Raw genomic sequence first — 26376 nt, forward strand, 5'->3', positions numbered from 1 at the left:
ATGGACCGAATCCGAAGCAACGTTTCTTTGTGTCTATTCCATGAAAACGAAACATTTCGCCTCATTTCAACGTATTGCTTTACAGAGATTTGTTTTGGTCGAACTTTTACATGCACCATGCCCAAGGTGCCGATCCCATTTCAGATAGCATTCGGATGTGGCCGGCGGGTTCCTAGGATACCCAGTTGTTTTTATCTTTTCCAGCAGCTATTACAGTACGTCAGACTCAATATTTAAAAATGCCTACGTCTTGGCTCATTTTTCTTTTTTTCCCCGTCCCAAAAACCCCCAATTCAGTCTGTCCCATAGCATAGCTGCTGCTCATTTTTGTAGTATAAATGCCATTAGCATAACTCAGCGATTTGCATCCCGGAGTGGAATTTTCCCTCGGCGAAACCCATCAATATTTTTTTGTGCTGCTGCTTCCATTTCGCGTATGTTTATTCTAGTTGTCTACGAGCAGATTTGTCGAAAGACGAATTTTCACCGAAATGAAACGTTCGGGGAATTTCCTCGGAGCAGCCGTAACGTCCCGATTTGATTTCTCGTACCCTGTGCACCGTTTGATTAAATCATTTCTAATAAACTCGCTTATCTCTGTCAATAAATTCTCCAACGAGCTAAATCACAAGCCTTTTGCTGTCATTTTGAATCTACTGCTGGCTGGCTGGATTTCGGCTCGATCGTTGTTTGTTTTCGCCTTCTTTTTTCTCTCTCTCTCTTTAGCTCCTTCATGAATTGCTTGTCAAGTTAAGCTAGCGATACAAACAGACACACGCAAGCACGCGATATTCTTCCACCTAAGATGAAGTAAAGAAAAATCCCGCAAAAAAATATACTCTCACATTTGCTCCGTGGCAGTTGACGCAACTGAACAACGGTCCAAAGAAAAACTCGCTTCATTCTTTACCTTCAACTGTGTAGACGCACACGCGTCTAGGATACGCAACGCTTCGCTCGGGGTTTCCCCCCGCCTCACCCCCCCCCCCCTCCCTCCCTCAACTAGAACCAGCCATAGAAGGCTAGCGAAGCATGGCAAGAAAAACTCTTCTCGCCAACTCGGTTCTGCGGAAACACTTAGGCTGGGTGCGATGCGACGAAACAGAAAGCAAATTATCCACTTCATTTCCCAATTCCACACTACCGGGGACTTCGTCTCGTATGTTTTTCTTCGCCCAAGTTCGTCGCCTTCCGAACAGCGAGCGATTGCTGATTTTTCTTAAACCGTCATCTTCATCAAACCTGCTCTCCAGTCCCAGTACGACGGTCCTTCCCCGTTCATTTGCTCGACTGCCAGTTATTAACGCACCCGCACGTCAACGCAACGCGAACCTGAAGATGAATTTACCGCAGCAAACAAAAAAGCAAAAAAGGGCAGCATGGTTCATCACCCAGTCTAACCATCTTGATCTAACCGGCTTAACGGGGTCGATTTTACGCCGGTGCGTGTTTGCGCGAAACGCATCTAGACTGCTGATGGCTTTTCGTTATGCTTTGTTAGATGTTTTCCCGGCAATCCACCATGCCCAAACACACACATACACACACACACACGCACGAACGACACAAACCAATGCGAGAGCAACAGAGTGGTTTCACTTTCTTATCAACACGTCCGAAGCGAACCCAGAACCACCTCCAGACAGCATAAAACCATTGCCTGTTGTGTCTGCCTTCGCGCGGAAGCGAAGGAAATAAATTGTGCTTAAAGCTTTCCGCCAACGTAAAAGATCACTCCCGACTGCTCCTGACGGCAATTGGCAAACCGAATGTGAAAAAGGGATTTTCCGAAACTGATTTAATTTATTGCCGGGACGCACTTTTCGCACACCGGCATCGCCGAACACGTATGAAAACGGAATCGCTTCACGCTGACCCGTAAAGATCGTACCGTGTTAGGAAGGCACTCCGGACGTTGGGAGGACGTGAAAGTGAGCGTGGTTCAATTTCTTTGGACACTGTCAAAAGTATGATTTATGTGGATCTTTTCACACCTTCTCGGTGGTGTATGAAAGTTACGATCAGTCCTAAAATTTTGAGACTAAATACTCTTCTACAAGGAAACAAATCCTGTGATCTGGTATCAGTTGTTTATCACTTTCCACTGGATTGCTATCGAGTTTTCACATGAATACAATCGAGTTCCCGAAAAAGCCCCATCAAAATCGTCATTTCCATGCCTGGCCTGTTGTACGGCCAATATCAAGCGTAATCGATATTTCCTAGATGGCATAGTCACAACTAATTCTCAGCACAGCGAACAACGCGTGAACCAATTTCGAACTTTTGGAGGGTTTCAACAGAGCTCCATTGTCAAAACTGCCCATACTATATGCTACAACATCAAAAATCCACCATAAAGGACGCTTCTAAACACATGGATTGGCGAGTTTCTTTCAATAACCGGAACTGTCCGGAACCGGTAAGACAATAGCCAATTGGAAGGGCTCTGTTTGATGCTGCGATGATTAAAGAGTGGCTCGATAAAAATCCAACGCTTAACAGCACAGTTTTCCACGCAGTTTTCTTGGAATGCGGATGGACATGAAGGCTTCCCGAGCTGATGGTTGAAGATGGGTCTCGGTCGCTAACCGCCTGGACGTTGGTAACGAAAACCGACCGAACAGCTTTCATCGACAACACATCGGTGTCCTGGAAAAGCCAAGAGTGTTCCGAGAAGATAGTAGATGGATCAAAACAAGTTTGCGTAGCCCCATGGACATGATTAAGTATGTCAGTGACTAGCAAGCAATGAATTTAATTAAACAATGTATACCTTCCGAGAAGAATCGGCCATTGCCATGGTTTTACAGCACGAAGAAAGATCTCGATTTCGATGTTAATGTTCTCAGTCAAGTATTAGTTAGTTCTTAAGAACTGCAGACCAAATTTAGATCCACAAAGTCTAACAATTTCAAATCATACTATGAAATGGTTGACGTAAAATGGCAATGGTTCGCTAAAGGGTTTTCTAACATTATCCAAACTCCCGAGTACTCTTTCGGCTTCTTTAACCTAGCCTGCGCTGCCATCTTTAAACCTTACCCACACGCAAAAGCATGCACCGAACACAAACAACATCCACGTGATCGTAAGAAGCGACGGCCCTGATTCTTCTCCCCCATGCTCCAGACTAATCCCAGCGTGCATGGCCGCCGATCCGACGCAACTGTGGGGGAGGATGTTATTTTTCCGCTGGAAACAAAACAAAAAAAAACGCAAAACGAACGAAAGTTTTCTCGCTGCCAGGAATTATCGTGTAACTTTATGTAAATTTTGATTTACGCCTCTGATAAACGGTTCGTATGAGCGCCACAGCTAATGCGTGCGCTTTGCGGGCGTGTATCGTTAGCACTCCCCAAAAAGCCACCCCGGCCAGTCCAGATCACGGCCAGTCGTCGGCAACACTAGCATACTAGGCCATGTGTGTGTGTGCTAGTTGTACGTGTGCCAAACTTACGTGCGTTACCCCGCACCTCGTGGGAGCATTTTGGGAGCGATGGGACGACTTCAGAAGTTACACTTAATCATCCGTCCGTGATGCGTGGCTTTGGAATTTGGAGCAAGCCCTACCGTGTGTGTGTGTGTGTGTGTGTGTGTATGCACAGTGTGTGCCAGCGTGCATGATACTGCTTCTTATCGTCGGTTAGCAAAACCACCCATCCATCCACGGTGGACCGCAACCGGTGGAAGGAACAAATTAAGGCAAGCCAATCTCAGCGGTTGGCTCCATGCGGTCATACGCGCCATTTTGCTCCCGATCCCGATGGTGCTCACGGGCACAATCCTTTAGCCGGGTGCTGTACGCGTCGGCAACAACTTCACACCGTAATTTAGGCGAAACCGTGGCGGAAACGTCAAAGGGAAACATATTTTGTGAACAAATGTGACGTGCGCCTTTTGAGGTTTCTATGATAATCAGTTCTGTTGTGCTGTACCGCCACATTCATCAGCTGCTGAGGAAAGCTCTGAACATTTTTTTTCTTTCGCTTCCTCCCGAAACACGCGATAGTGGTTTGTCTTTCTGTAAATAACTTCTAAGTTGTAGCTTTCAAATCCAACATTCATCAATCTTTGTAACTCAAACACTGCTTCAAAATACGTTAATTCTATTAGAATAATTGCAAAACAAATCTTTCACCCTAATTCAGCTACTAAATAATTCTGTTTACCTTCTCCTACGAAACTTCACTTCTTCTTCACTCAGCCCACCGATTGCCTGCTTTCCTGGTTTCACCCCAGGTTATGATCAAAAAGCGGTCCCAATTTTCGGCACTGCGAGTGCGACACTTTTGGCGCGCAGGAAATCGAAACCGAAGGGTAAATTGGATGCACCGGCCGGGCACGCCCGCTGCACAGCACCAACTGTGTCCGGTGTCCGTGTTTCGTAAGTCGTGTCGCAATATTGGGAGGCGGCGAAGGGGCAGAAACTAATCTGCCATGAATAATTACCGTCAACCGATCTGGACGCCGTTTGCTGCCGAACTCGGAAGCAATCAAATCAGATTTATGCTCATTTGATTAACATATGTAAACAACGCCATTAAACTGGGACGGTAGCGCTGAACGCCAGCTCATCTGCTCGGCCAGTCATCACACCGCAATGCTCGGGCGGTGGATAAAAAGGGCAGCAACTGAGCGGCAAACAAATTCACTTTTGCAAATCGAACAAGCTCACGAACAACCGATAGCGAGAAAATGAGGAAACGCGGCATCCCAACTGTATCCGCGGACCGCGGTGTGCCGTGTGTCCGCACAGTCCATTTTCGTTTCATTCATTCATCAATTAAGCTCAATGTACCGTGTCCGATTGCGATTGGATGCGAGCGAACCACTATCTGATCGATGTTTGGCCCCCGTGATTCATGTCTGTGGCGTACTTTATGTAGCGTCTCTTTGGCCGGGCGAAAGAACAAGACGATAAGGAAGCATTATCTTGGCCTCCTCCAAACCTACCAACACCGGTGGCACGTTCACGCAACACGCGGTGTGGAAGTTTGCAAAAAAACAAAAACATTACATTGACCCTCGAACCAATTAAACCTTCGCGGAAGAGAAAGGTGAACGAAACAGCTTTTGTTTAACATCGCTGCACGGAACCTTTGAATGATTTTGCTTGGTGTTTTTTTTTTCATTTTTCACCCGGGTTCAATTACGCAACCGAAGAGTTCTGTCTAACAAAACCCACGAGAGTCACCGTTGTCTCCCGGTCGGCAGCGCATCGTCCGGCCTGCATGGGAAATACATTCTGCGCGCGTGATCGAATCGCCGGTACGAAAGGTATTTTTGCTTTCGGGAGCATTTACTTCCTCGTCCACAATCGCAGTGGCCGCGAAGCCACACAGTAGCACAAAGAACAGACGCAACATGGCCAACATGGCTGCGGTTATATTCGCCGGTATCGAAGCAACATCGCAAGCGTCTCAAGTTCCACCGGCCGGACAACACGGTGATGCACGCGATGTGCGTGCCAAGCAAGCAAATCAAACGCAAAGCCCTGTCCCACCTTAGCTTTACCCAGAAAGAGTTCCATCTTTGTCTTACGGGACGCTTGTCCACAATTGCTTCACTCCATGATGGAAGCTAAACATCAGCCTGGACAGGAACGACATGAAACATGATCGGAGAAACCTCCCAAAATAGGAGCTGCTGTGCAGCACGCAAAAGGTGCAGGGTACGGACCGAAGGCAAACAAAAGAACAATTTTTAATTAACTAAAATTCGTACGGTTTTCCGCTCGCGGTACCAACCACCGGGACAATTGGTTAGTGAGCAGGAAAACAAGGTGAAGCAACGAAATATCTAGCGCTTTTGATTGGTTGTCGGTTTAATAAACGCTTAAACAAATATTACGATTTGTTTGTTATCTTTGCTCACTATTTTTGTTTGATAATATTTGTTCTACAAGTTTTCCAACAATTTCACTCTCTAGCGCACTTTGCCGAGTATCGGATTACTAAGCATTTTTTTTATGTACACACTCCTGCTTATATTCCACAAGCTTTTCAATCTAGACCGGCGCTATTTGTAGCCCACCCCGAGCACACCAAAACCTCTCGAATGTAGGATGTTTTATTAGAAATGGTTGCATTTTTCATCAACACTTTCACACGAATTGTCCCGGTATCAGTCGGGCAGGGTTTCCGCTAAAAATAGTTCGCTAGAATATAATGGAACTTTTGTTTCGCTGTGCAGCGCCAATCATCAGATTTCATACAGTGGAATGAATGCTGTTGGCCAACAACTAAACACACGCACATGCACACACAAAAAAAGGTGCGTAAATAGTAACGGCAGCAAGCAAAAACCACCCAAAAAAAAAACAGGGGAAAACCCACAGCAAGTCGGTTCGCAGATTCTGTGCTGTCTGCTGTGCATGGTCCGGCCGGTGCATCGGCCGGTACGCCGCTGATGGATCCTGTTTTGATTGCTCTTCCCTTTATACGTTCCCATTCCTGATAGGCAATCAAATTATCGACCATATAACAAAGTTTTCCCTCGTGCCGTGCTCCACGTACAGGTCCGCCCAGTCCTCTATTGTCCATCGGATGTACCACGCACGAAGCTAATATTCCGATTTCGGCAAACCCTCTACATGCCTGGTCGTTTGTCTCGAGCCCGAAAAACAGGAGCTCCCGTAGCCAAGTTTTTCCTTCGTGTTTGCATTATTTCTAGGCACGCACTCTATTTGCCCCGGATACGTCGATGGGGAGTTGCATTTGCTGAGTTTTGTTTTTGTGCGGATTTTCGACTCCATTTTTTTCTTCCACAGCTCGGTCACGTTGTTGTCGGTGGTTGAATTCGTTCGTGCCACTTACTCTGCGCCGGATGCACTTTGCCATGCTTGACCGGAAACACAACCAACGAGGCTCGATGCGGCAGTTGTCGTTTACGCAGGTCAAAACCAAAGCAAAATGTGATTAAAATCCGATAAATGTAGCATCACAGCGTTCAGGTCCAGGGCCGACCAGGATGCCGGATAAAGTAGAAACGAACCCAAAGAAAAGGGCATAACAGCAGCCGGTGTGTTTGGGTGTAATTGGGATGCTTTGTAACAGTTGCGGTGATTGTTGCTTTTAGCCCAAATAAAAAGTGTCACAGCGGGGCTACGTGGGGCTCGATATCTGGCGAGCGCTTACATCTATCCAACCCATCAGTGTCGTTAAAGGATGGACGGCTTAGCATTTTTTTTCGGTACAGTTTGACTTATGGCCCATTAAAAGATTAAGGCATTTTTCTACTACCGAGCCGAGTGGTAAGTGGGAACTGTTGATTACTGCTTCGAGTGAATAAATCTATGCGGCAAACTGCTTTATGAAAACCCGATTTTTCCTTTAATGCCGGCTTGGATGAGTTACGCTGGTACTTTGTGTGCACGGTTACGCCTCACCATTGGATTAATATGCCATTAAGCTCATAATTGCTCGCTGATTTCATTTCTTTGTTGCATCAATCATAGCAATAATCAATGTAAATTGAAATAAAAACTGTATGCTTATGTTTGGTAGCGCAATCGTGATTGTTCCTCCATTATTAACACCTTTAAACAACGAAACCCGACACATTGCCACTGTTTTTTGAGCACACACACACGCACATTAGCAAACAACAATCGCATGCCTGGCCACTGGTTCGCATTAATAGGTTAGGTGTGGTTCCGATTGCTTCGATCATGGGAATTTTTAATCACCGATCGACTGCCCGCCCGCTGAAATTTGGTCCCTTTCTTCCGTCATACAATCCTGCTTCGCTTCGTCTGGTTCGCTCGTTAGCTTCGGCCGCGGGAAAGGTAAGGGCGGAAGTGACCACGCTATAGCGCACGAAGTTCCGCTCGAATTGCCGCCACAAATCCGATCCTACTGGTCCGACCGCATAGTATACGGCGCGCACGAAACCCTACCGAAAAGGGGGTCTGGTGAATGCCAGTTGCTGCCAAACGCACTGACCATACCCTTTCTTCGATCGAGAGCGTTTCTTTTCTTATAAATATTGCACTTCTCCACGGTAATGGGTGCATTCGGTCAGTGATCGGCACACCGAACGTAGAGCGAGCAGTAGCGACACCCACAGTGTTTCGAAACAATATCCAAATACACTTAATAAGTGGAGGTGACGATAGTTTTAGCGTTTTGTGTCGTATTTCATTTTTCAGTAGTAGTATGCTCGACCAGTGCAAGTGAGGGAAGGAAAAATATTAATTCGGCATCGAAACCGTGCAGTAGATACAAGATCTTACAAGTGAGTTTATTCGCCAGTGCTGTACCACGTGTTGTCCATTGCCCCAGTGGCTGACGTGTTCGGTGGTGTTTTCCATTCTCTCCGTAGATGGCATCTATGGTCGTGTTTGTGCTGACGCTTCTGCTAGTGCACTGCACCACTCGGGCCAACCCGGTACCGGCAAAGATTCTTGGAAAGTACGTACTGTCGTACCAATCGCCCGGATCGAACGTTCACCTTAATGCTCACGACGATCCGGACGAGATAAACGAACTGTCCAATGGAATCGAGAGTGGTGAAAGTGAGCCGGAGTTTGGCAGTCCTCAAACCGCGCCCAAACACTTTCGATATCGGTCACAGTATCGGGACCCGGTCGAAGATCAGTACGAAGATCAACAGGAGCAGGAGCAGGATACAGCGGACTATGCCGATGATTCGGCCACTGCCAGCGCTAATCATCAGCATCAGTACATGACCACGTACAAGACTGTCACCAAGCATGGCGGTGGAACACGCCATCGTCCGAGCTATTCCGATTCCACCAGTGAAGAGGAGGAAGAAGAGACGGACACTAGCGCCAGCGAGGAATCGAACGCTTACAATGCTTACCGAGCGTATCAGAACAAGGGAAAAAAGCATCAAAGCCATCATTCTACCGGCACCAGCAACAAGGCACCTTCGGCTGGACATGGCGGAACGCACTATCACCACTACAGTCAGCAGCATCATCACCGCCCGAAGCAACAACAGCAGGAGCAACAGCAGCTTCATCACTACCACCATCAGGTGCCTTCCGGCCACACCTCCTACCATCCTCAGCTTATACAGGCCTACAAGATCCTGCACGGAGCGCCGAACCGGCTGCCAACCTCGCACGAACAGTACACCGATGACGATGGCAGTGACGAGGACGAGGACGAAGATTTTCACAGCGGGGCAGCGATCGGGGCAGCTGCCGGAACTGCGTCCGGCTACGGGCCACAGATCATCCACACCAAGGGACGCGCGATTCCGATCAGTCAGCATGTCGAAATTGAAACTCCCGTCCCGGTGCCGTACGTCAAGAAGATACACGTGCCCATCCCGCAGGAGGTGCGGGTAAAAATACCGCACCCAGTCCTGGTGCCGGTTCCCCGCCCGTACCCCGTCCACATCCCGGTCGCCCAACCGATCGCCGTACCCGACATTAAGGAAATTACCGTACCGATCGAAAAGATTGTTCCCTATCCGGTGGAGAAGAAAATTCCCGTCCCCATAGAAAAGCCGGTACCGTACCCGATCGAAAAGCACGTACCCGTCTACCTACCGCAGCCGATTCCGGTGAAGGTGCCGATCGTGAAGACAATTATACACAAAGTCAAGCAGCAAACTGCCAGCGGTCCTAACCTACCGCCCGGAAGCGGTTCCTTGTGGTAGGTAGGAATTAGGAACCGGTGCGGCTGGGACATCTGTACCACAAGGCCTATTTTTGCGCCCAACCAACCGTGTACTCCAGCGCTGCATCTATTTAAGCTGGCCCCGGAATAAGTTCCGTCGGTAGGGTGCATACACGCATAAACCGTCTTCCGCCAGCAATCGTGCGGGCCTACGGTAGTCGCGGCATTCAGACGCACGACTGTTGCATAATTTCAAGGCGCTACCTACCGTACCGTACCAATTATGTTAACCGTGTTGTGTATTGGCGTTAACTTTTTTCGCTAATTAACCTTAATCATTTCTTTCTTTTGGGCTTTTCTTTATCGTACAACAACTGTTTGTCATACAATGTTGTTAATGCACTTGTTAGCGTTGTTTTTCCCACCCTGCTATCGGTTTCGTTATCGTGCCTACTTCCTATTTTTCATTGAACTGTTTTTCCATTTGCTTCATCTCAGTACGCTACAAATGACGGCACTGTGTGTCCTCATATAAGGGAAACTATTTAAAAATGCCATTTTGTTCGATTTCTTTTTTAAAGTGCTGCAGAATGTTACCACAAACGAACAAAAAAACCGACTAAATTTTCATCATTCGTTTTATTGATTTTTATGATATTTATTACAACTTTTGCTGCTCAACAGTTGCTCAGGTTAGGAAATGTATTAAATGTAACGATTGTCCGTGCGTTGGAGGACGAATGACAATTTTAATCGTATTTGAACCGGTCTAAAAGTGTTTGCAAAAAAGCACGATGAACTAACGCACCCGTTATGGGTTCAAATCTTGACTTGATTGTGCCACCGATAATACAGGATTGACATGATGCCTAGCTATGAGCAGTCCAAGTCAAAGACAACACGGACCAAGAACGACCGTGTTTGTTTTTAATGTCATCATCTATTTTGTTACTAGGTTTGTAGTTTGTAGGTCATAAGCATAGCTCTTCATCGATATTCATTGTTTATACCCATCAATCATTTCATTCAGTTTTTAGTTTTGTTTTGTAGATAAATGCTTGTTTTTATATCATTTTTTAGATGATTGCTATTTTGCTGTATAAATTGCTCTCGTTTTCTTACATGACCAATAAAGCGATTTATTCGAACAATTACATTATCTCTGTGAAACTACAATAAACATATTATTTTCTTACTTTTTTAATAGTAGCAATATGATCGTTAAAAAATAAATCCCTTAAGTTTTTTTTATAACTGTATAACCTATTACTGTAAGCTTAATAGATGTCAAACGATACCGCCGCCCTGAAAATGTCGCATCCAGCTAGCCAAAACGCCGGTACAGTGGAAGGAAATAAGAATGCATAAACTAAAGTAACGAATGTAGCGTCGTAATGTACCGTTCTAGGATGGTGGGCGGTCCGGTTAGTATTGAATGAGTTGCTCCCTGCGTTTCCCAGCACCATGTCCGCACGGACGCACTACCCCGTGCGATAAAGACATCCCAGAACATCCCACCCGAAAGTTCCCTACTAGCTAAGGAAAAAACGGGACGCTAGGGAAGATAGATGATGATGATAGTCTGCACCTAGGGTCGGATGCTAGGGTGACGATAAAAGATGAAATTTATCGGTATTATAATGATGTTAAAATGTACGTGAGTAACGTACTAATGTCGATCATATTTTCCAGTTCCCAGACCCAGATCATGATGGCCGTGCAAAATGTAGTACGTTAATATCACCAAAATGAAATCGTGTCTCTGGATTAGAGGGTTTAAGCTCACTAGTATTTTAATGGATCCGTGGGGAAAAAAAATGGGGACACTAACAATCTGATGGGGCGGTCCGGTGGCTGAGGTGACAGCGGCACCGTTCTTCAAACGGCAGGGCCGGGGTTCAAATCCCATCCAGACCGCCTCCCCGTGCATAGGGCTGACTACTTTACTAAGGTGTAAAATTAAGTCACAGAAAGCCAGAAATGGCAGGCCGAGACCTCTCGAGGTTGTAGTGCCAAGGAAGAAGAAGATAGTCTTTGTGTGATCATTGAAACTTGTGGAAAATGGGGCAAATGTACACGTTACAATAATCGTAACAATCATTGTTTTCCCCCTTGGGACTCTACAGGCTAAAAATATTACAAACGGGTCACCCAGATTGCGCTTGAGTCACGCACAGACAACGGATGACAAATGGGTAATTCCACCAAAAAACAACACCTTAAAAATAAAACTTTTGCATGCACATCCTGCAACGTCCGTGTAACCGTTTCACTAATTAAAGGAAACGATCCACAGTTGCAGATTATCTAAGCTATGGAATGACGAAAATGTCACTACCGCCTTCCGTAAACATTGGGACTGGCCCTTACCGACCGGTGAGTACTTTCACCGAACGAACGATGCGTAACCATATATTCCGGAACTGATCCGCAACTAAGGTTGCTCCGAATCACAACGAAACGCAACGAACGAGGGTGAAGATCCTACCATAGCCACACAGAGAATTTCACTTTCAAGGCCAATTATCACACCACACCCGCGTTGGTTTGAGGCGCGTGGCCGATGACTTTCCCAGTAACCAAGTAACCGATATTGGACACCACCAACGTCACGTTGCCTTGGGTTGGGCCATCGCTATGAAACCGGGTGGCATTGACACTGTCAACAACGCTACTGCACGATCGGTCTCTGTGGAAAATGGTTATCTCTGTTTCGACGCCGTTCTACGTCATCGTGCTCTTTACGATAAAAATGTTTTACCGTCCGTCTACTCACTCGCGATGCGCAGTACTGTGCGGTGTGCAACAACGCACGATCGTAGAACAACAATAACAAACCACAACCTACCATAAAAAAAAAACCCTGCGCAGAGATCACAAGTATCATGAGATCGTACGGTTTTAGCGGAATGTTGTTGACGATCTGCGAGGGATCCCCCAGGAATGTTGTGTATGCATTACATTTTTGGGATTTGATTGGATCTCTTTTATTCTTGTTTACAAATATTTATGCAAAATTGTACTTGCTTAATTGTCAAAAAATTTATCCTTGCCGCTCGTAAAATGTTGATTAAAAATTATCAAACTCATTCACAGAGCGCTCTGATAGCAACAAAAGACGCAGAACGTGGCACAATTAGCACCCGGTAGCTGGTGAACGACTTTGCAACGATGTTTGCACTTCCGTTTTACTACCACTCAACCGTCTGCTCCAGTTTCCGTTCGTCCGACTCTGTCAAAGATCGGCAGCTTCTCTGCATCGGCTCTTACCTACCCGTACTCTATGGCAAACATAGCTCCCAGCAGTGATCACGCTCACGCGATTCCATATGGAAAATCGTACAAAGATCGCCCGGCAAACGCGAACGAAACGAACACGAACTGCGTAAACGCTGTGTCAACAGTGCTCACCCTGTACACTAATGACAATTCACCGGTCTGGTGCTAGGTGTTGTCTGCGGGGAAGCATCTTCATCTAGCAAAATCCCCTAGCTTTGTGCAAGAGTAGGAACGCGTACGAAGATACTTATTCGTGTGAGTGTGTCAACCGAACGAGATACAGATGCTCACGATGAGTGGTCAGTGAAATTAAGAGGGGAGTACAAGATTTATCTGGTGACGGTGGATAGCCGCTTATCGTATTCGCAACACAGTGTCCACCGGTACAGGACATTTGACGGAGGGTGATCGAGCAGTACGGGACACAGTTTACTACGCGGAATCGTCCAGTGATTATCGGCGCGTTTAGTGCATAACTGTTAGCGGTACCTGCGACGGTTCCTAATTCCTCTTTCACTGTGATTCAAAATGTAGCACCGTAAGTAGCACGGTTCCTGAGTGCGAGTGTGAAACATACCATGGTGCCTCAATATACCAACAAAATTCCAAATGTTTCTGTGTGTGTGTGTGAGTGTACGTGTGTTTGTGATTGATGATGTGTGTTTTTCGATCGTCCTCGTTGCAGATGAAGCTGCAGCAGTGCGTCATTGATTTCGCTATCATCCTGATAACGATCCCGTCGCTTGTCGTCGTGGCACTGCTACTGGATTACATGATGAACCACACCGGCTGGTCGGATCAGCTGGAAACGCAGATCATCATGGTCGCCCTGGCGGTGGCCTTCTTCCTGATCTGCATCATGATCTCCGTCTACCTGACGCACCGGCTCGGCAACTGTCTCTGGGCCGGACCGCAAAGCGATCAGCAGTCGATCTACTCGATCGAGCGTGGCCACGGTAGGAACTATTCGCTCGACGTAACGCCACCACCGACCTACGAAACGGTGATGGGTGAACACGAACCACCGTCCTACGAGAAGATCAGCCAGATCTTCCCACCACAGGAACCGCCACCATCGTACGCCGCCACAGTTGCGCTCGAGCGCGACACTGTGGCGCACATCTGATCTACGTGCCATAGTAAACAGACCAAGAGGGCCCCCGTACTTCTGGTTCTGGTTTGTTGTAAAGGCTGGCTACGCTCATTATCGAGCGTGCCGGGTGTATTCGGGATGAAGCGAAATAAAACAAAATACGTAACTGCTACCTCCCACTGTATTGTTGCTGTCATTGGTGCCAACGGTGAAGGTGTCTTGGCTCTAGAGAATTCCGCTCCAAGGTGGGCTCTACTCGGTTTTAGTTTTCGTGCCCGGTTCACCGGCGGGTTTGGAGTGTCGCTTAAAGATAAGATAATATCCCAGCACGATCAACAGTACTACGGCGACCATGTCTAGCCCGTACACCTGATACGGTGCCATACTGCGCGTCGGCGAACGCAGATACCGCAGTCCCTTATTGGCGATCACTTTCTCGATCCAAAAGATCGCACGATCCAGCGGAGGTTCGGGTTGAGTGCGGAAACGGTACGATAGTTCCTTGGCACGCGTTCGATAGCTGTAAGCGGAAATGAAATTATGTAAACCGTACTCGCAAAAACGACGATTGTCTTCTGGATCGCTTACCTGCTATCACTCAAAATTTTATCCATCGCTTCTTTCAGTGTGTTTGCGTTCAGGTTCGTGGACGATATCCCGATACCGATGCCTGCCACTTCGATACGGCGCACGTTCGAAAACTGATCGGCAAAGAAGGGCACACCGATTACGGGGACACCGTTCCAGGCCGCTTCCTGTAGGCTGAGGAGTCCGCCATGACTAATCAACAGCTTCGTGCGGCTGTTTGCCAGTACTGCCGACTGTGGAACCCACGCAGTCATTAGCACGTTCGGAGGCATCACCAGCTTGTCCGCATTGGCGTGCTTCCAGATGAACCCATAGTCGGGCATGCTGCGGAACAGTTCCAACAGCTGCCGGTTCACTTCCGGACCCAGCATCTCGCTCTGCACGTTTGTTCCGAAGCTAAACAGCACCACGCCTTTACCTGCCCGTGCAATGAATTGTTGCATCATCTACGGATGAAACATATGATGATAATTAATACCCGGCACTTCATGAGTTCTCGCTCGAGCGGTAAGCTACACACTTACTGCCGGCATCTCCTCGGTTCGCTTGATATGCAATCCGCCCACTTGCACCACGTTTGGTGGCAGCAGCTGATAAAAATCGAGAGCCGGATCACTGTTTACGAGCACCAGCTCGGATCGCCGTTCCAGCAGCTTGACGTGTGGTGGGCTGATGCCTTCGAATACGCGCTTCATTCGCTCCTGCTCCTTCGGCATGTACACCTGTTGCCGGTACAGCATTTCGAACCACCAGTAAAGCGTATTTCTGACCCGCTCCATGAAGCTCATCTGGGAATTGAAGCTTGACGCCGGATGAGGCAGGTAGGTTGTGTAAAGCGGTATGTCCGCTAGGTACTGGGTGTACGACGGAATGTTGTACGGCGAGATCGAGACCAGCGGTGGGTGGTTAAAGTGTTCCAGAAAGCCGAGTAAAAATTGGCCCATTGTGAAGTCGTGTATCACTAGATCAAACCGGAAGGTTCTTGGATAGTCCAGCAATTGTTTGATAGCGGGCTCGTCCTCCAGTATACCGCTGGACACCGTGTAATACTGATACACGTTCATAATGTTTGCGAACGCATTTTCGTAGGACGAATAGTCCGTCGTACTACCGTCCGTAAATGCCGCCATCAGCTTCTCGTAGAACTTATCCATCACCAGAAACGTTTTTCCCGGCACGGACGGTTCTTTTTCAAACGACAAAATCGTCAGATTGTGGCCATTTTCGTACAAACGCTCAAATATCTGTCTGTTCCAGATGTGATGACTTTTCGAGGGTGTAGTCTGCAGGAACAGAATGTTTTCAGCACGCACGCTGCACACTAGCAGAGCCGCCCAAACCACCAACAGAATCCATCGTATCGTCATACTCCACCAGAGTTCCAAAGTTGGCTCCACCTAACGACACCAATTAGTGCACGGTTTTTGATATACTTTTCCACCAAACCGTCTGCTCAACGCATTTGCTTCACGGCGTTAACAATCGGGGAGTTCTGTGAGCCGTCGGGAACGCTTCACACGCACACTGGAAGATACTTTGCGGCCGAAAAAACTGTAATAAAGCCGGCAAAGTCACGCAATGCAAGCGATTCCAAGGCCCGGTCAAATATATCTTATCAGATGACTTTGGTCACCGGCAATTATCACCGGCCGACGGGTGTATTGGTGACAGCACCGAGATTGGTGCCACTGCGGGTGCCAACGTTCGGTTTAATAGCGTTCGACAAAGTCACTGCCGGTGCAACCATCGCCCGTTACCGATTGAACAACAACCACCGCGATCGATGTGTCGCGGTCGAGTGCGTTCCACTACACGCAAATGGACGGCTTCAAGTGCGCTGAGCTGTTGTGCATAGCCCACACGACGATGTTTTCGATTATGCTTCAAGGTTTGTTTCGTAGTTGTGTACACATGCTCGATTATTCTTATTTCCCATAGTAGCATAAAAATAGCCCAATACCGTCACTCACACACACAGACGGTGGTTAATGGAGCGTCGCTGATCATCACAACGCACGCATCACCGTTCGACCGAACGCACACCCATCTTGGGACATTGTCGTTCAATATAGCGTTTAATTTCCGTCCTATCATCACGTGCTTTGTCACGATCTGTGCGACGCCCTGTAGGAGGATGTTGGTAGTAGCTATTGACAATCAATGCCACCGACCGTTTGTTTTTCCCCAGCTGGTACGTTATTGACGGCGTTACCTGTTACTCTGTACCATTTCAAACATGGCGCCGGTCTTTACTCGGCAGGGCCGGGGTTCAAATCTCATCCAGACCACCACCACGGGTAAAATTAAGTCACAGAAAGCCAGAAATGGCAGGCCGAGACCTTTTAAGGTTGTAGTAACATGTAGCATAAATGTAAATACACAATGAAACAAAATATTCCCTTCGTATTCGCTTTTTTTCCACGCTTTACGGCATAATATCACCTTCAATCAAATCGCTCACAAGAGACATCGACCATAATTGAACCAAATTTTCAATTTCCCTGCTAGCATCATTTCCTCAAGCAAGCATGCCTTATCGATACGACATTGCGAAAACTTTTAACCAGCGGTTCCAATACCGTTTGATTCACTCTGGGTAAATAAGATTACCAACTTTGCACACCTTACCAAGCGGTTTGTAATGCTATCGCACATACACGCAGCGTCACGATCTTGCCATTCCCACAACCTCTCGATCTGACTAGCTCAATCTTTATTTATCTTGCCTTATTTACATCGTTTGTCGGTGTGCATGTGTATGTGTGTTTCTCATTTCCCATTGAGTTCTTATTCTGGCTGGGCAAAACCCTTTCACCGCATGGCCGCAACCAAGATGCTGGCAGCAACTTCATGCTCCATTGTACCATATGTGCTTACGGGTCATGTTGTTCGCTTGTCTGCACGCCGAGTACACTGCCCTGCTGCACAGCCCATGCACCCAACGCACAGGAGCGCAGGGACACGCATACAGGCACCATGGGCCGTGTTTACTCATCCGTTCATCTGTTCCGGTTCCGCATCCCGGAAGCAATACCGAGCGCCGAGAATGGACGAACCCAACCAGAATACTACAAACCACCGCCTGCCTGTACGCAAAAGGAGTCGAGTGACGACACAAAGAGCCAGTAAAGTAATGTAAACAAGAAATCTGAGGTAATTTATGGACGAGTTGTGCCGCTCACACCGCAGCATCCAAGCACCGGCGATGATTCACACCGCTTCAGCTCCCACTCAAGTACCGGGCTAGACTTCGACATAGGTCAAAGGGTGGGCGGCCTTCCGGGGAGGTTGTTGCTGCTGGTGCTATAACGACCGACAATGGGAGCGTTCCGGTTTGTCGTTAAGCCACCCAAGAATGCTAGCCACCCACCCCACGCCTTTCTAGGCTCTCCAGTGCACTGACGAGCCTGATGATGTTGATTTATGCACATTTGAACCGAAAACGGCGTCAGCATAATATGGGGAGAATTTCCATTTACGGGGCCATACAGACCAATACCCCAGTACAGCCGGTGTCAGCGATTCAGCGCGCTGGAGACGGCAAACCCCAGCCATGCTCTGGTGCTGTGTAGTACCGCCCCCTTGTCGGGATGGCGCGTGCCATCGATCGCGCATGCAATTCAAAATCAAAATTAAATGGTAACTGCTGGTACATTACAGTCCTGTTTTCCTGCATTTTTGCTACCATCAAAAGACAGCAATACACGTACACTATTATAAGCATTAACTTAATGCCGTTTCCCGGCTCCTAGCGTTTGTGTTTGTGCATGGCTCGAGGCGTTCGGATAATGAACACCCCTACATCATACACGGTCAATATGCTCTAAATAACAAATCTGCTCCGATACCCGACGATGCTGAACCGTACCGTCAGCACTGCTGCCCTACAACGGATGGACGGCATTGTTGTGCGTGCACCCGCTCCGATTCTGTAGCGCACTTCGTCTCCCTTAGCAACGCACTCCTTGGACGCACTTCAAGACTGTGTTTTTGTTGTGATACGTACCATCGCTTGCTTCCGGTGCCGGCGGGGCCGCCTCTGCTTCCGGCTGCCCGCATCCAAACAAAACGTCGGCGGGACCCATCGACCCGGCCCACCTTTCTGCAGCCGATGTAACAACAGCAGCACGGCACAAAAAACAGCACACACATAAGATCAAAAATACATCCATTTATTCTCTTCTTACACAACGCATTACGCACGGTATGTGGAGGGTATTATAATGCCGTGTACGGACCGATTCACTCGGCATTGAACCGAACGAAAAAACGATGGGCGAAGAAGTTGAGACTTTCCACCAAACAACTTCCGTCCAAATACCGAAACCTTCGTCAGCGCAGCCTCAAGGTCTCGAGGTTCTGAGATTCGGAGGAGTTGAAGTTTGGTCGGGGAGTGGTGGACTTATTTTTTTGCAAAAAGGGACTGGTTCGGTCCTAGTCACCGACACGCTCACCGCCACTCACCGGGCCTTGGGAGGATTTATGGTACAAGGAACAGCAAATGACGTTGGGTTTCGGAAGCGGAAACAAATATGCTAATTTTAACACTCTCCGCCTCAGTCGAGTTTAATTCTTTCTTCTTGGAACCGCGAGGCCAAGTGTCATGTCGCGTACTGATGCACAGCGTCACCGAGTGTGTGTGTGTGTGTGTTTATTTGATGTGTGTCATCCCGTCCCAATGCTTCACCGCCCCCGTGGCGCACTGATCCGATCGTGACTTTGATTCAAAGTTTGGCTTCCACTAACGAATCCCTACAATTGAAAGCATTTGCCAGGATGGGAAAGGATTGTGTTTATGAGTGGCAAAAATTCGCTTTCGAAAGCAGCAGGCCAAAGCCGACTGTTGTACATTTAATTGTTGGCAGCCGACAACCGTGTTCCAGCCTGTGCCATAGACGAACTTTCAGTCGCTCCAAACTTCCATCGGATGCCGGTAAGAATCCGGTGCACGTGGGTCTCAAACGGTGGAGAGCGGTGATACACACCGGTCAACCACGCCGGTGCCATTCTAGGAAACACACCCATGAAACTTTAACATTCAAAGTTCATAATTTGCATACGTGAGAGCGTTATAATTTTAATTAAAATATTTAGTATAATGAGAAATTTTTGCTACGCTAGGCGGTGTCCTTTTTCTGCTTTGTATGCATGTTGTTGGCTGTTTTCTTTTTTCGTTTAAAATTTCCCTTTTCTTTCAAATGTCGATGTGTTTTTGCGCTAACTATCCGTAAGTTGTTCAGTGTGTGGAGGGCGTGAAAAGGATTCAAGCTGGTACACTTCGCATACCTAGCGCAGCTTCATCTTTAGACCGAAGGCTTTGAACCCTAGTTGGAGTAGCGACTCCGAATTGAAACTGCCCGGCACTCGTCACCAGTGCTCTGCCACGGAACCTTACCTTTTACCAAATTGTTCACCCTTCTGAAAGCAAACGACTAAAAACCTCATGCCGACGTTATGCTGGTAAGGCTGAGGCTGACTCCACCCTCCGTCGAAACAAAACGGCTACCAACGGCATGGCTAGGATTGGAGTTCTGGGGTTCATTTCAAAACAAATTGGTAAACAGGATCGATCCGCTCCGGCGACCACATTCGCTACCGTCCGGGTAAGCGGGGGGGGGGATACACGTACACAGAAAACGGGGGTAAAATCTCTGGAGGACCAACTCCAAACCCAACTGCCTGTTTTATTGAACGTTAAACTGGCATGAAATCTTAATTAGAAAATTATTAAGTCAACCAGCGCGTGCGATTCGTGGGCTGGCAGGAAGCAACGAACGATTAAATTCGATCCAAGCGGCTAAGTAAGCTTCATTTGCCCACAGACATCCCTTGGCGGTAGACAACACTGTGGCCACAAATGTTGCTAACAAAACAAAGCAATTGACAATAAGTGACATTCTAAATCGATTACATCGAAGCATGATTAGAAACGGTCGGTGACATTCTTCCCACAATGGGTCGATTATTCATACAAACGAAACTTAACAATTAATGTAATTATGGAATCGTTGTCACAGCTACAATGCTGAATGAATCGAATCAATTAGCGATTGTCTGTACAGTTCCGCGTTTGCTGTGCTTCGCCAACTTTCAGCACCAAATTTAGCTGCACTATTTTCAAAATCACATCAAAGTGTTTGGAGCGTTTGAGAAATTAGAATTTCCAGGAATTGTTCAAAATAGTGAGCTACTTTTTACTACCTGCGAACGCAACATTCATTGCGATTGATTGACAGTTGATTGGTACGCTGTGGAGCAACAAATTATTCTGCGTAACTTATAAGCTATTGTACTCCAAGCGCGCTTCCGAGTACAGCACCCCTGCTCTGTGCCCGAACGCCAATGCCTAGGGTAATTAATTTTCATTCTCCACAATTCTTCGAAGCACCTTCTGTGTGTGCAGTTTCATGTAATATTATTTAATTACATTACTTTCCCCGTAGATCTGTGTCGGCAGGACAAACAAACCTCTTCAATCAGTAATCCTCCCAGCAAACACGGACATCATCGCAAAATCCTTTAGCTTGTTTTGTGCGGACTGTTGTCCCTAGCAGTTTCTCCCTTTATGATACTCATCCGTTTCATTTTCGCTACATACTCGCAGCAAACAGTTGGTTGGTGCAATCGATATTCATTCTTCTTGTTACCTTGGACATTCGACATCCCCTCTTTAGGTGTGACGGCACACCACTCGGTGCGAAGATCTATTTCATTGTTTGTTCTCCCGTTTGTTACTCCCTAATTCATCACAATCGGAAGTTTATCCACGTTTTAAATTACTATTTACCATTCCAATTCCATAGTTTTGTCCCGCTTCGGATTTATGGTCTCCTTCCCTACAGCCCTAATCTTGACGCCGCCGTTCTACTTCAACACGTCCCGTACACACCTTTGCCAACCCGGCACCGGATTCGCTAGCCTAGCGAGAAATGCTATCAAAACGCATTTCACGCATCGACACTTGCACAACCGGAAGGTGCCGGCATATGCTGGTCTTCCCGTGGCAAGTCTCAAGCAAGTCGAGCGGGAAGGAAAACATATGTATCACAACAGGAGCTTACCCGCGCATTCGCTCACAATTGTTGCGTTACACACTGTGCTCAAAATGTCCATTCGGATGTGCTATCCCTTTTGCACGGGGTTTCGTTTGCAGCATCGCAACCACCGGTGTTGTAGAACGTTTAGGGGGTGTGCGGTGTAGTTTGTGCCTGGGAGCGGCAAAATCTCTCCCCATCGAACGAGAAGCTCTTATCGACTGACACGACCAGCCGGTCTAGGCGTGGTTCGTAAATCTGCCCTCAATAATGCTGTGACGCAAGGACGCGCATTATGGACGCATTTTCGAGCGAACAAATGCAGCCCGGGGACAGTGTTTTGGGTGGCAAGGGACTCGTGGTTTTTTTTCCTTCTTCATATACACACACACACGAATATACCATTCATATAGTACTTTGTGTGTCTGTATTTAATTCTGTTCGCCCTAATACTATGTTTTCCATCGTTTAACCAACTGGAACGCATTATTTATCACGACAATCACTCATGCTATTACAGTTGACAATTATTTGATGCATGTTTCGTACATATTCACCACGGATCAGGCACCTTCAATGGCTCGACCCTCGGTTCGACTCGTTGCAGAATTTATGCTCTGCTACGGGAGGGTACACTGCACGAAACTACGTGTGACCCCGTCACCGTACCCCGGGCAAAACGGTATCACGGTTTTTGTTTGATATTTTAATTTTGCCCAAATAATGTTACGCTCTTTCGTCTAATGAATAAAGCTCACCCTACACAGATTTATCATGGGTGACAAGATTTTGTGCCAGGTTCCCTTCCCTCAGAACGTAGCGGTCGAACAAAATTGGGGTTCCGTACGACGATCCGCCGTCGCCGACCAATGGTGTGGTTCTGCCGAATTGAGTGATGTCACGAGATGCAGGTGTACCCCGGGAGGTTCTGCGTGCGGGCTTTGATGTCGGACCATTTTTCCGTGCGATCATTTCGACGCACCAAAACTTTCCCCCTTGCACCGAATGACGCACAACACGGGAAGAAGACGTTGAATAGAGCAAAAATTTTAATTCACCTATCAGACGCAGAAAGCCTACCCCGAAGGCTTCAATCAAGGTACGGCCGGAGTATCGGGAAGGATTTAATGCCGGATATCTTCGCGCACGCCCGATCGGCGGCGCGCATTTGGTTGCGAGATTGCTCCGAGGGATGACAGCACAGGCACCCTACCTGTGTGGTGGAAGCTTAAGGCACAGCTCATCGGAACAGACAATGTGAAGCGCACATTTGCAGAGGGAGGTTTTGAGTTTGATGAATAGATTCAGGAATCAGTATTCCGAACACAACCTCAAGCGGTATCAGCCTAAACAGTCTCTCTACCCTTGCTCCGCGTTTATTCATGAAGCAACAAATCCTCTCGAATGTTGTTGCTTTTCTAATTAATTCACTGCCTCACTGTACGATTGTTGTTCAAGGGTCTGATATTTAATTTACGAAACAAACGGGTGAAAAGTGTGTGTAACATATTATTATAACATTAAAATTACAAATTTACCAATCGCTTTCCTCGCAAGGCTCATCCCAACGATTTAGTACATTGCGCCTGAAAGTATACTTCTTTAGTACAACAGTATGCTTGAGACATGTTTAACCACAGATTTCAAATTGAATCGATGAAGATGATCGAAAAACAAACTAAGTACTCTAACACCGAGTCTGAATTTGTTCTTTTTTAACTTTGAATCAGTTTCTCTTTATTGTTTAATGCTGTTTCCATTCGCCCAATGTACGAAAAGAAGCTGTGAGCGTTGGCCAAAACTCGATAACATGACATGCCTGACATTTGATCGATTCGTTGCCGATGACTTCCATCAAGCTACAAACGTTTGAAGTAATGAATAGCCACGAATGGAACCACCATAATGTAACCATTTTTAATTCACCACCCCCATTTCCGTCCCATACCCCAACAAACAACCGCAGCGAATTGTGTTTTCCGTTTTTTTTTTTACACTTTCCATTTCCATTTTTCTCTTGGCAAAGGCATTTGCACAGGCGACAGCAATGGTTCAGTGACCAGGACGTTTCGCCGAGCCCCGTGGTAATGTTTTGGGCAATTGTGAGAAAAAAAACTGAAACTAACTCAAACAACACGATCGTTTCGTTTCATTGAAATTCAGAACCGCGTGTTCATTTGATTAATTTTCCTTTACACCATTGACATTGATTTGCAGCCCGCGCGCGATTCTACCGTCCCGCCGTACCCTACGTGCCGTGGCTGAGCGTTGCGTATGATATGATTGTGTTTAACATTTATATCACGAATCCTGGCGAGCGGCCCCTTCCGAGACAAGCGCCGAAACGAATGCCTATCCTGCCCGTTTGATCCATTCTCCAGTTTGGTGTGAAAGGTGGCAAATGTTACTGTTTCCCGATCGTACTTGCTCGTAGTAGGGATCCGTTGCTCGTACGAAATTATCTAACGTAAGGTGAAAGTGAAGCTAAAGCAGGGTGTTCCCTGTGTCAAACTGTGACAAGGGCCCGCCGTAACCGATGGGAAGCTTGAAAGGACGAATGGAACCTTCCGTTAGCCTTGTGGACGAGCGTGAGTGAAGAACGGTACGAAGGATAGAAAGGAAAACCATTTTTTCACGAACCAACGAAAAGAAACTGTATTCTGGGTGAAGAATTGATCGTCAGTAGCAAGGGTAACCTCGCACCCTTTGTGCATTTGACACCTAGTTTTTTGTTAGTGCGGTCCTTCGATATCGATTGATTTGGGATGCAGTTTCAGTTTTGGTAATTTAACGCCCGAACACCATTCCCAAAAACGCGTCCCGTAAGATGAGATTGATAGAATGTTTTTTTATTTTGCCTCTAACAAAACGATACACAACAAATCTTATTTCTAGATTGCACACCGATATGGAGCGAATCATCATTGCCGGGCGGCCTTTGCACGGGTATCAAACGCAGCCTCCCGTAGCTAACGATCGATCACATGCTGCGACCGGTACGTGCCTGCATTGTCGGGTGGCGCTCTGCGCCGGTGTTTCGCTGTGTTTTATGACACGTACAAACGGTCGTGGCGGGTGCAATTTATATTGTTTCACCTTTCCGGTCTGTGGTTTTCTTGCAGTGCACAAATCGTTATGGGCGCAAAGTAGTCAGCACATAATACATAAAGCCGCCCCCCAGTCAGCTGGCCACATTTTATCGACCGGAACTCTGGGCTCAGTCTGCTGGCCCGGCCCGTTTTTTGTACAGAGGGAAAGGAGCAGGGAGAGAGAGAGAGAGACAGAGAGTGCAAGTTGAAGTTCATACCAGTCAATCAGTTACACTCAGTCATTCTGTTAGTGCAGGAGGTGTCAAAGTGGTATCGAGCTTAGTGTATGCAACCAGCATGGAAAAGAATTCGGCTGCAGCTTTGCTGTCAATCAGAAACCAAAACCACTGCCCCGCTGCGCTGCCCGCCGGTGAAACGACGGCAGGCATTGAGAATCGGAAAATTCATTTGCAAAATTTCATCACTCACCTGCCCACTGAAAGGGCTGACCGCAAATCGTTGTTGATATTGCACGATAGGAACCTGATACGGTCAAAATCAGGTATCTTTTGCACTCGTGGAGCTCAATTGATATTAACGATTAAAATTAAACCATTACACATAGTGATCAAATCCGGCGAGTGCAAACAATTTATTTTGCAAAAGTCTCCAAAACCACTCCGTATGATCAATTACCGCATAAGCTTATCGGAAAATTAATACACATTTCTGTATCGAAGAAACAGCTCGCAGTCGTTGTTGTGGATTCAGCTTATTTTTGAGTTGAATTTGCAATTTGAAACTAAATTGCATTTTTTGAATGGTAGTTTTTCGAAAATAAACACTGGTTTTCATATCCCATACAACAACGTTTGTAACAGGTTTTGTACATTTAACATTGAATTTTAAATGCTAATTCATGATCAATACATTTGCTACATTTTATAAAAAAAGAAGCTTTTAAAATTGACCAGCCTGCTCACGCATCGCTGACCGCTGTGCAACGTCAAACCGTTGATTTTGAACAAAAGAAATGATTTCCAAACCGTTAGCATGTCACTGCTACTGACCACCACAGACCAGCGACAAGGCTTTCCGGTCGATCAACCACCTTCACCACCGGACCAGCATCCGTAATAGTGGTCGGCAATACGCCAGCTAGCACGGTACGCTTCTAATGCCAGGAATTGGCCGTTTTGCTGCGCGTCGACAGCCCAAAACCATCCTCACTGACAGGCCAGCAAGCAAGAATAATGAACAAACTGTCAAATAAATCAAATCTGCCATTCGCAAACATTTCGTGCCCCTGATTACCGACCGGTTTTGGGCAGGGTAAATTTCCAAATTAAGATTTCAAATGCCTTTCGTTGCGGTGTTATAAAGAATTGTACAATCGACCAAATCGTATAGTAGCGAAACTGGACCGGGACAGCTGACATTCCTTGCAAAACTTTCTTGAGCTCTGTCAAGCTGTCATGATGTGCACGCGATTGATGGAGTGCCCAATGCTTATGACCTTGCTTATGTGTCTCCGCAAACTTTTTTCCAAAAAATGTAATGAATTACAACAGCTTAAAAATAGAGTATTCGAGCTTGGGAAAAATCCTTACTCTTCAATTGTAGAGCCCAATATAGTTTCACTTCATACCGACAGTCAGTGTGATAAGAAAATTTAAATCAATATTCTTTCGCTCCAACTAAATTGATTGAAAATTGCATTGTTTGTGTATTTGCTCATTCAAACCTGTCACTGGCAACAC

The 26376-nt window shown here is 46.9% G+C and overlaps 3 protein-coding genes across 3 annotated transcripts; 2 read left to right on the forward strand and 1 right to left on the reverse strand.

Annotated features, from left to right (window-relative positions):
- The first annotated feature begins 8032 nt into the window (after window positions 1-8032).
- LOC118508476 (ataxin-2 homolog) lies at window positions 8033-10747 on the forward strand. Its single transcript, XM_036048289.1, has 2 exons — window positions 8033-8238; window positions 8326-10747. The coding sequence occupies exon 2, from the start codon at window positions 8326-8328 to the stop codon at window positions 9631-9633; it is 1308 nt and encodes a 435-aa protein (XP_035904182.1). The 5' UTR covers window positions 8033-8238; the 3' UTR covers window positions 9634-10747.
- A 2482-nt stretch (window positions 10748-13229) lies between these two features.
- LOC118508478 lies at window positions 13230-14137 on the forward strand. Its single transcript, XM_036048295.1, has 2 exons — window positions 13230-13410; window positions 13558-14137. Exon 2 carries the CDS (start codon window positions 13558-13560, stop codon window positions 13996-13998), a length of 441 nt encoding a protein of 146 aa, XP_035904188.1. The 5' UTR covers window positions 13230-13410; the 3' UTR covers window positions 13999-14137.
- Window positions 14129-16929, reverse strand: LOC118508475 (UDP-glycosyltransferase UGT5-like). Its single transcript, XM_036048288.1, has 3 exons — window positions 15078-16929; window positions 14554-14999; window positions 14129-14485 (listed from the first exon to the last, which is right to left on the reverse strand). The coding sequence occupies exons 1-3, from the start codon at window positions 15918-15920 to the stop codon at window positions 14218-14220; spliced, it is 1557 nt and encodes a 518-aa protein (XP_035904181.1). The 5' UTR covers window positions 15921-16929; the 3' UTR covers window positions 14129-14217.
- Window positions 16930-26376: the final 9447 nt, after the last annotated feature.

The sequence above is a fragment of the Anopheles stephensi genome, chromosome 2 (assembly GCF_013141755.1).
Source record: "Anopheles stephensi strain Indian chromosome 2, UCI_ANSTEP_V1.0, whole genome shotgun sequence".
In the NCBI taxonomy this organism is placed as follows: domain Eukaryota; kingdom Metazoa; phylum Arthropoda; class Insecta; order Diptera; family Culicidae; genus Anopheles; species Anopheles stephensi.

Bases quoted from the DNA above. Each gene is read 5' to 3' on its own strand.
- LOC118508476 (XM_036048289.1), top strand. From the start codon at position 8,326: ATGGCATCTATGGTCGTGTTTGTGCTGACGCTTCTGCTAGTGCACTGC.
- LOC118508478 (XM_036048295.1), top strand. From the start codon at position 13,558: ATGAAGCTGCAGCAGTGCGTCATTGATTTCGCTATCATCCTGATAACG.
- LOC118508475 (XM_036048288.1), bottom strand. From the start codon at position 15,920: ATGACGATACGATGGATTCTGTTGGTGGTTTGGGCGGCTCTGCTAGTG. The intron at 15,000-15,077 runs GTAAGTGTGTAG...TTTCATCCGTAG, and splicing joins GAACCGAGGAGATGCCGGCA to ATGATGCAACAATTCATTGC. The intron at 14,486-14,553 runs GTAAGCGATCCA...TTCCGCTTACAG, and splicing joins AAAATTTTGAGTGATAGCAG to CTATCGAACGCGTGCCAAGG.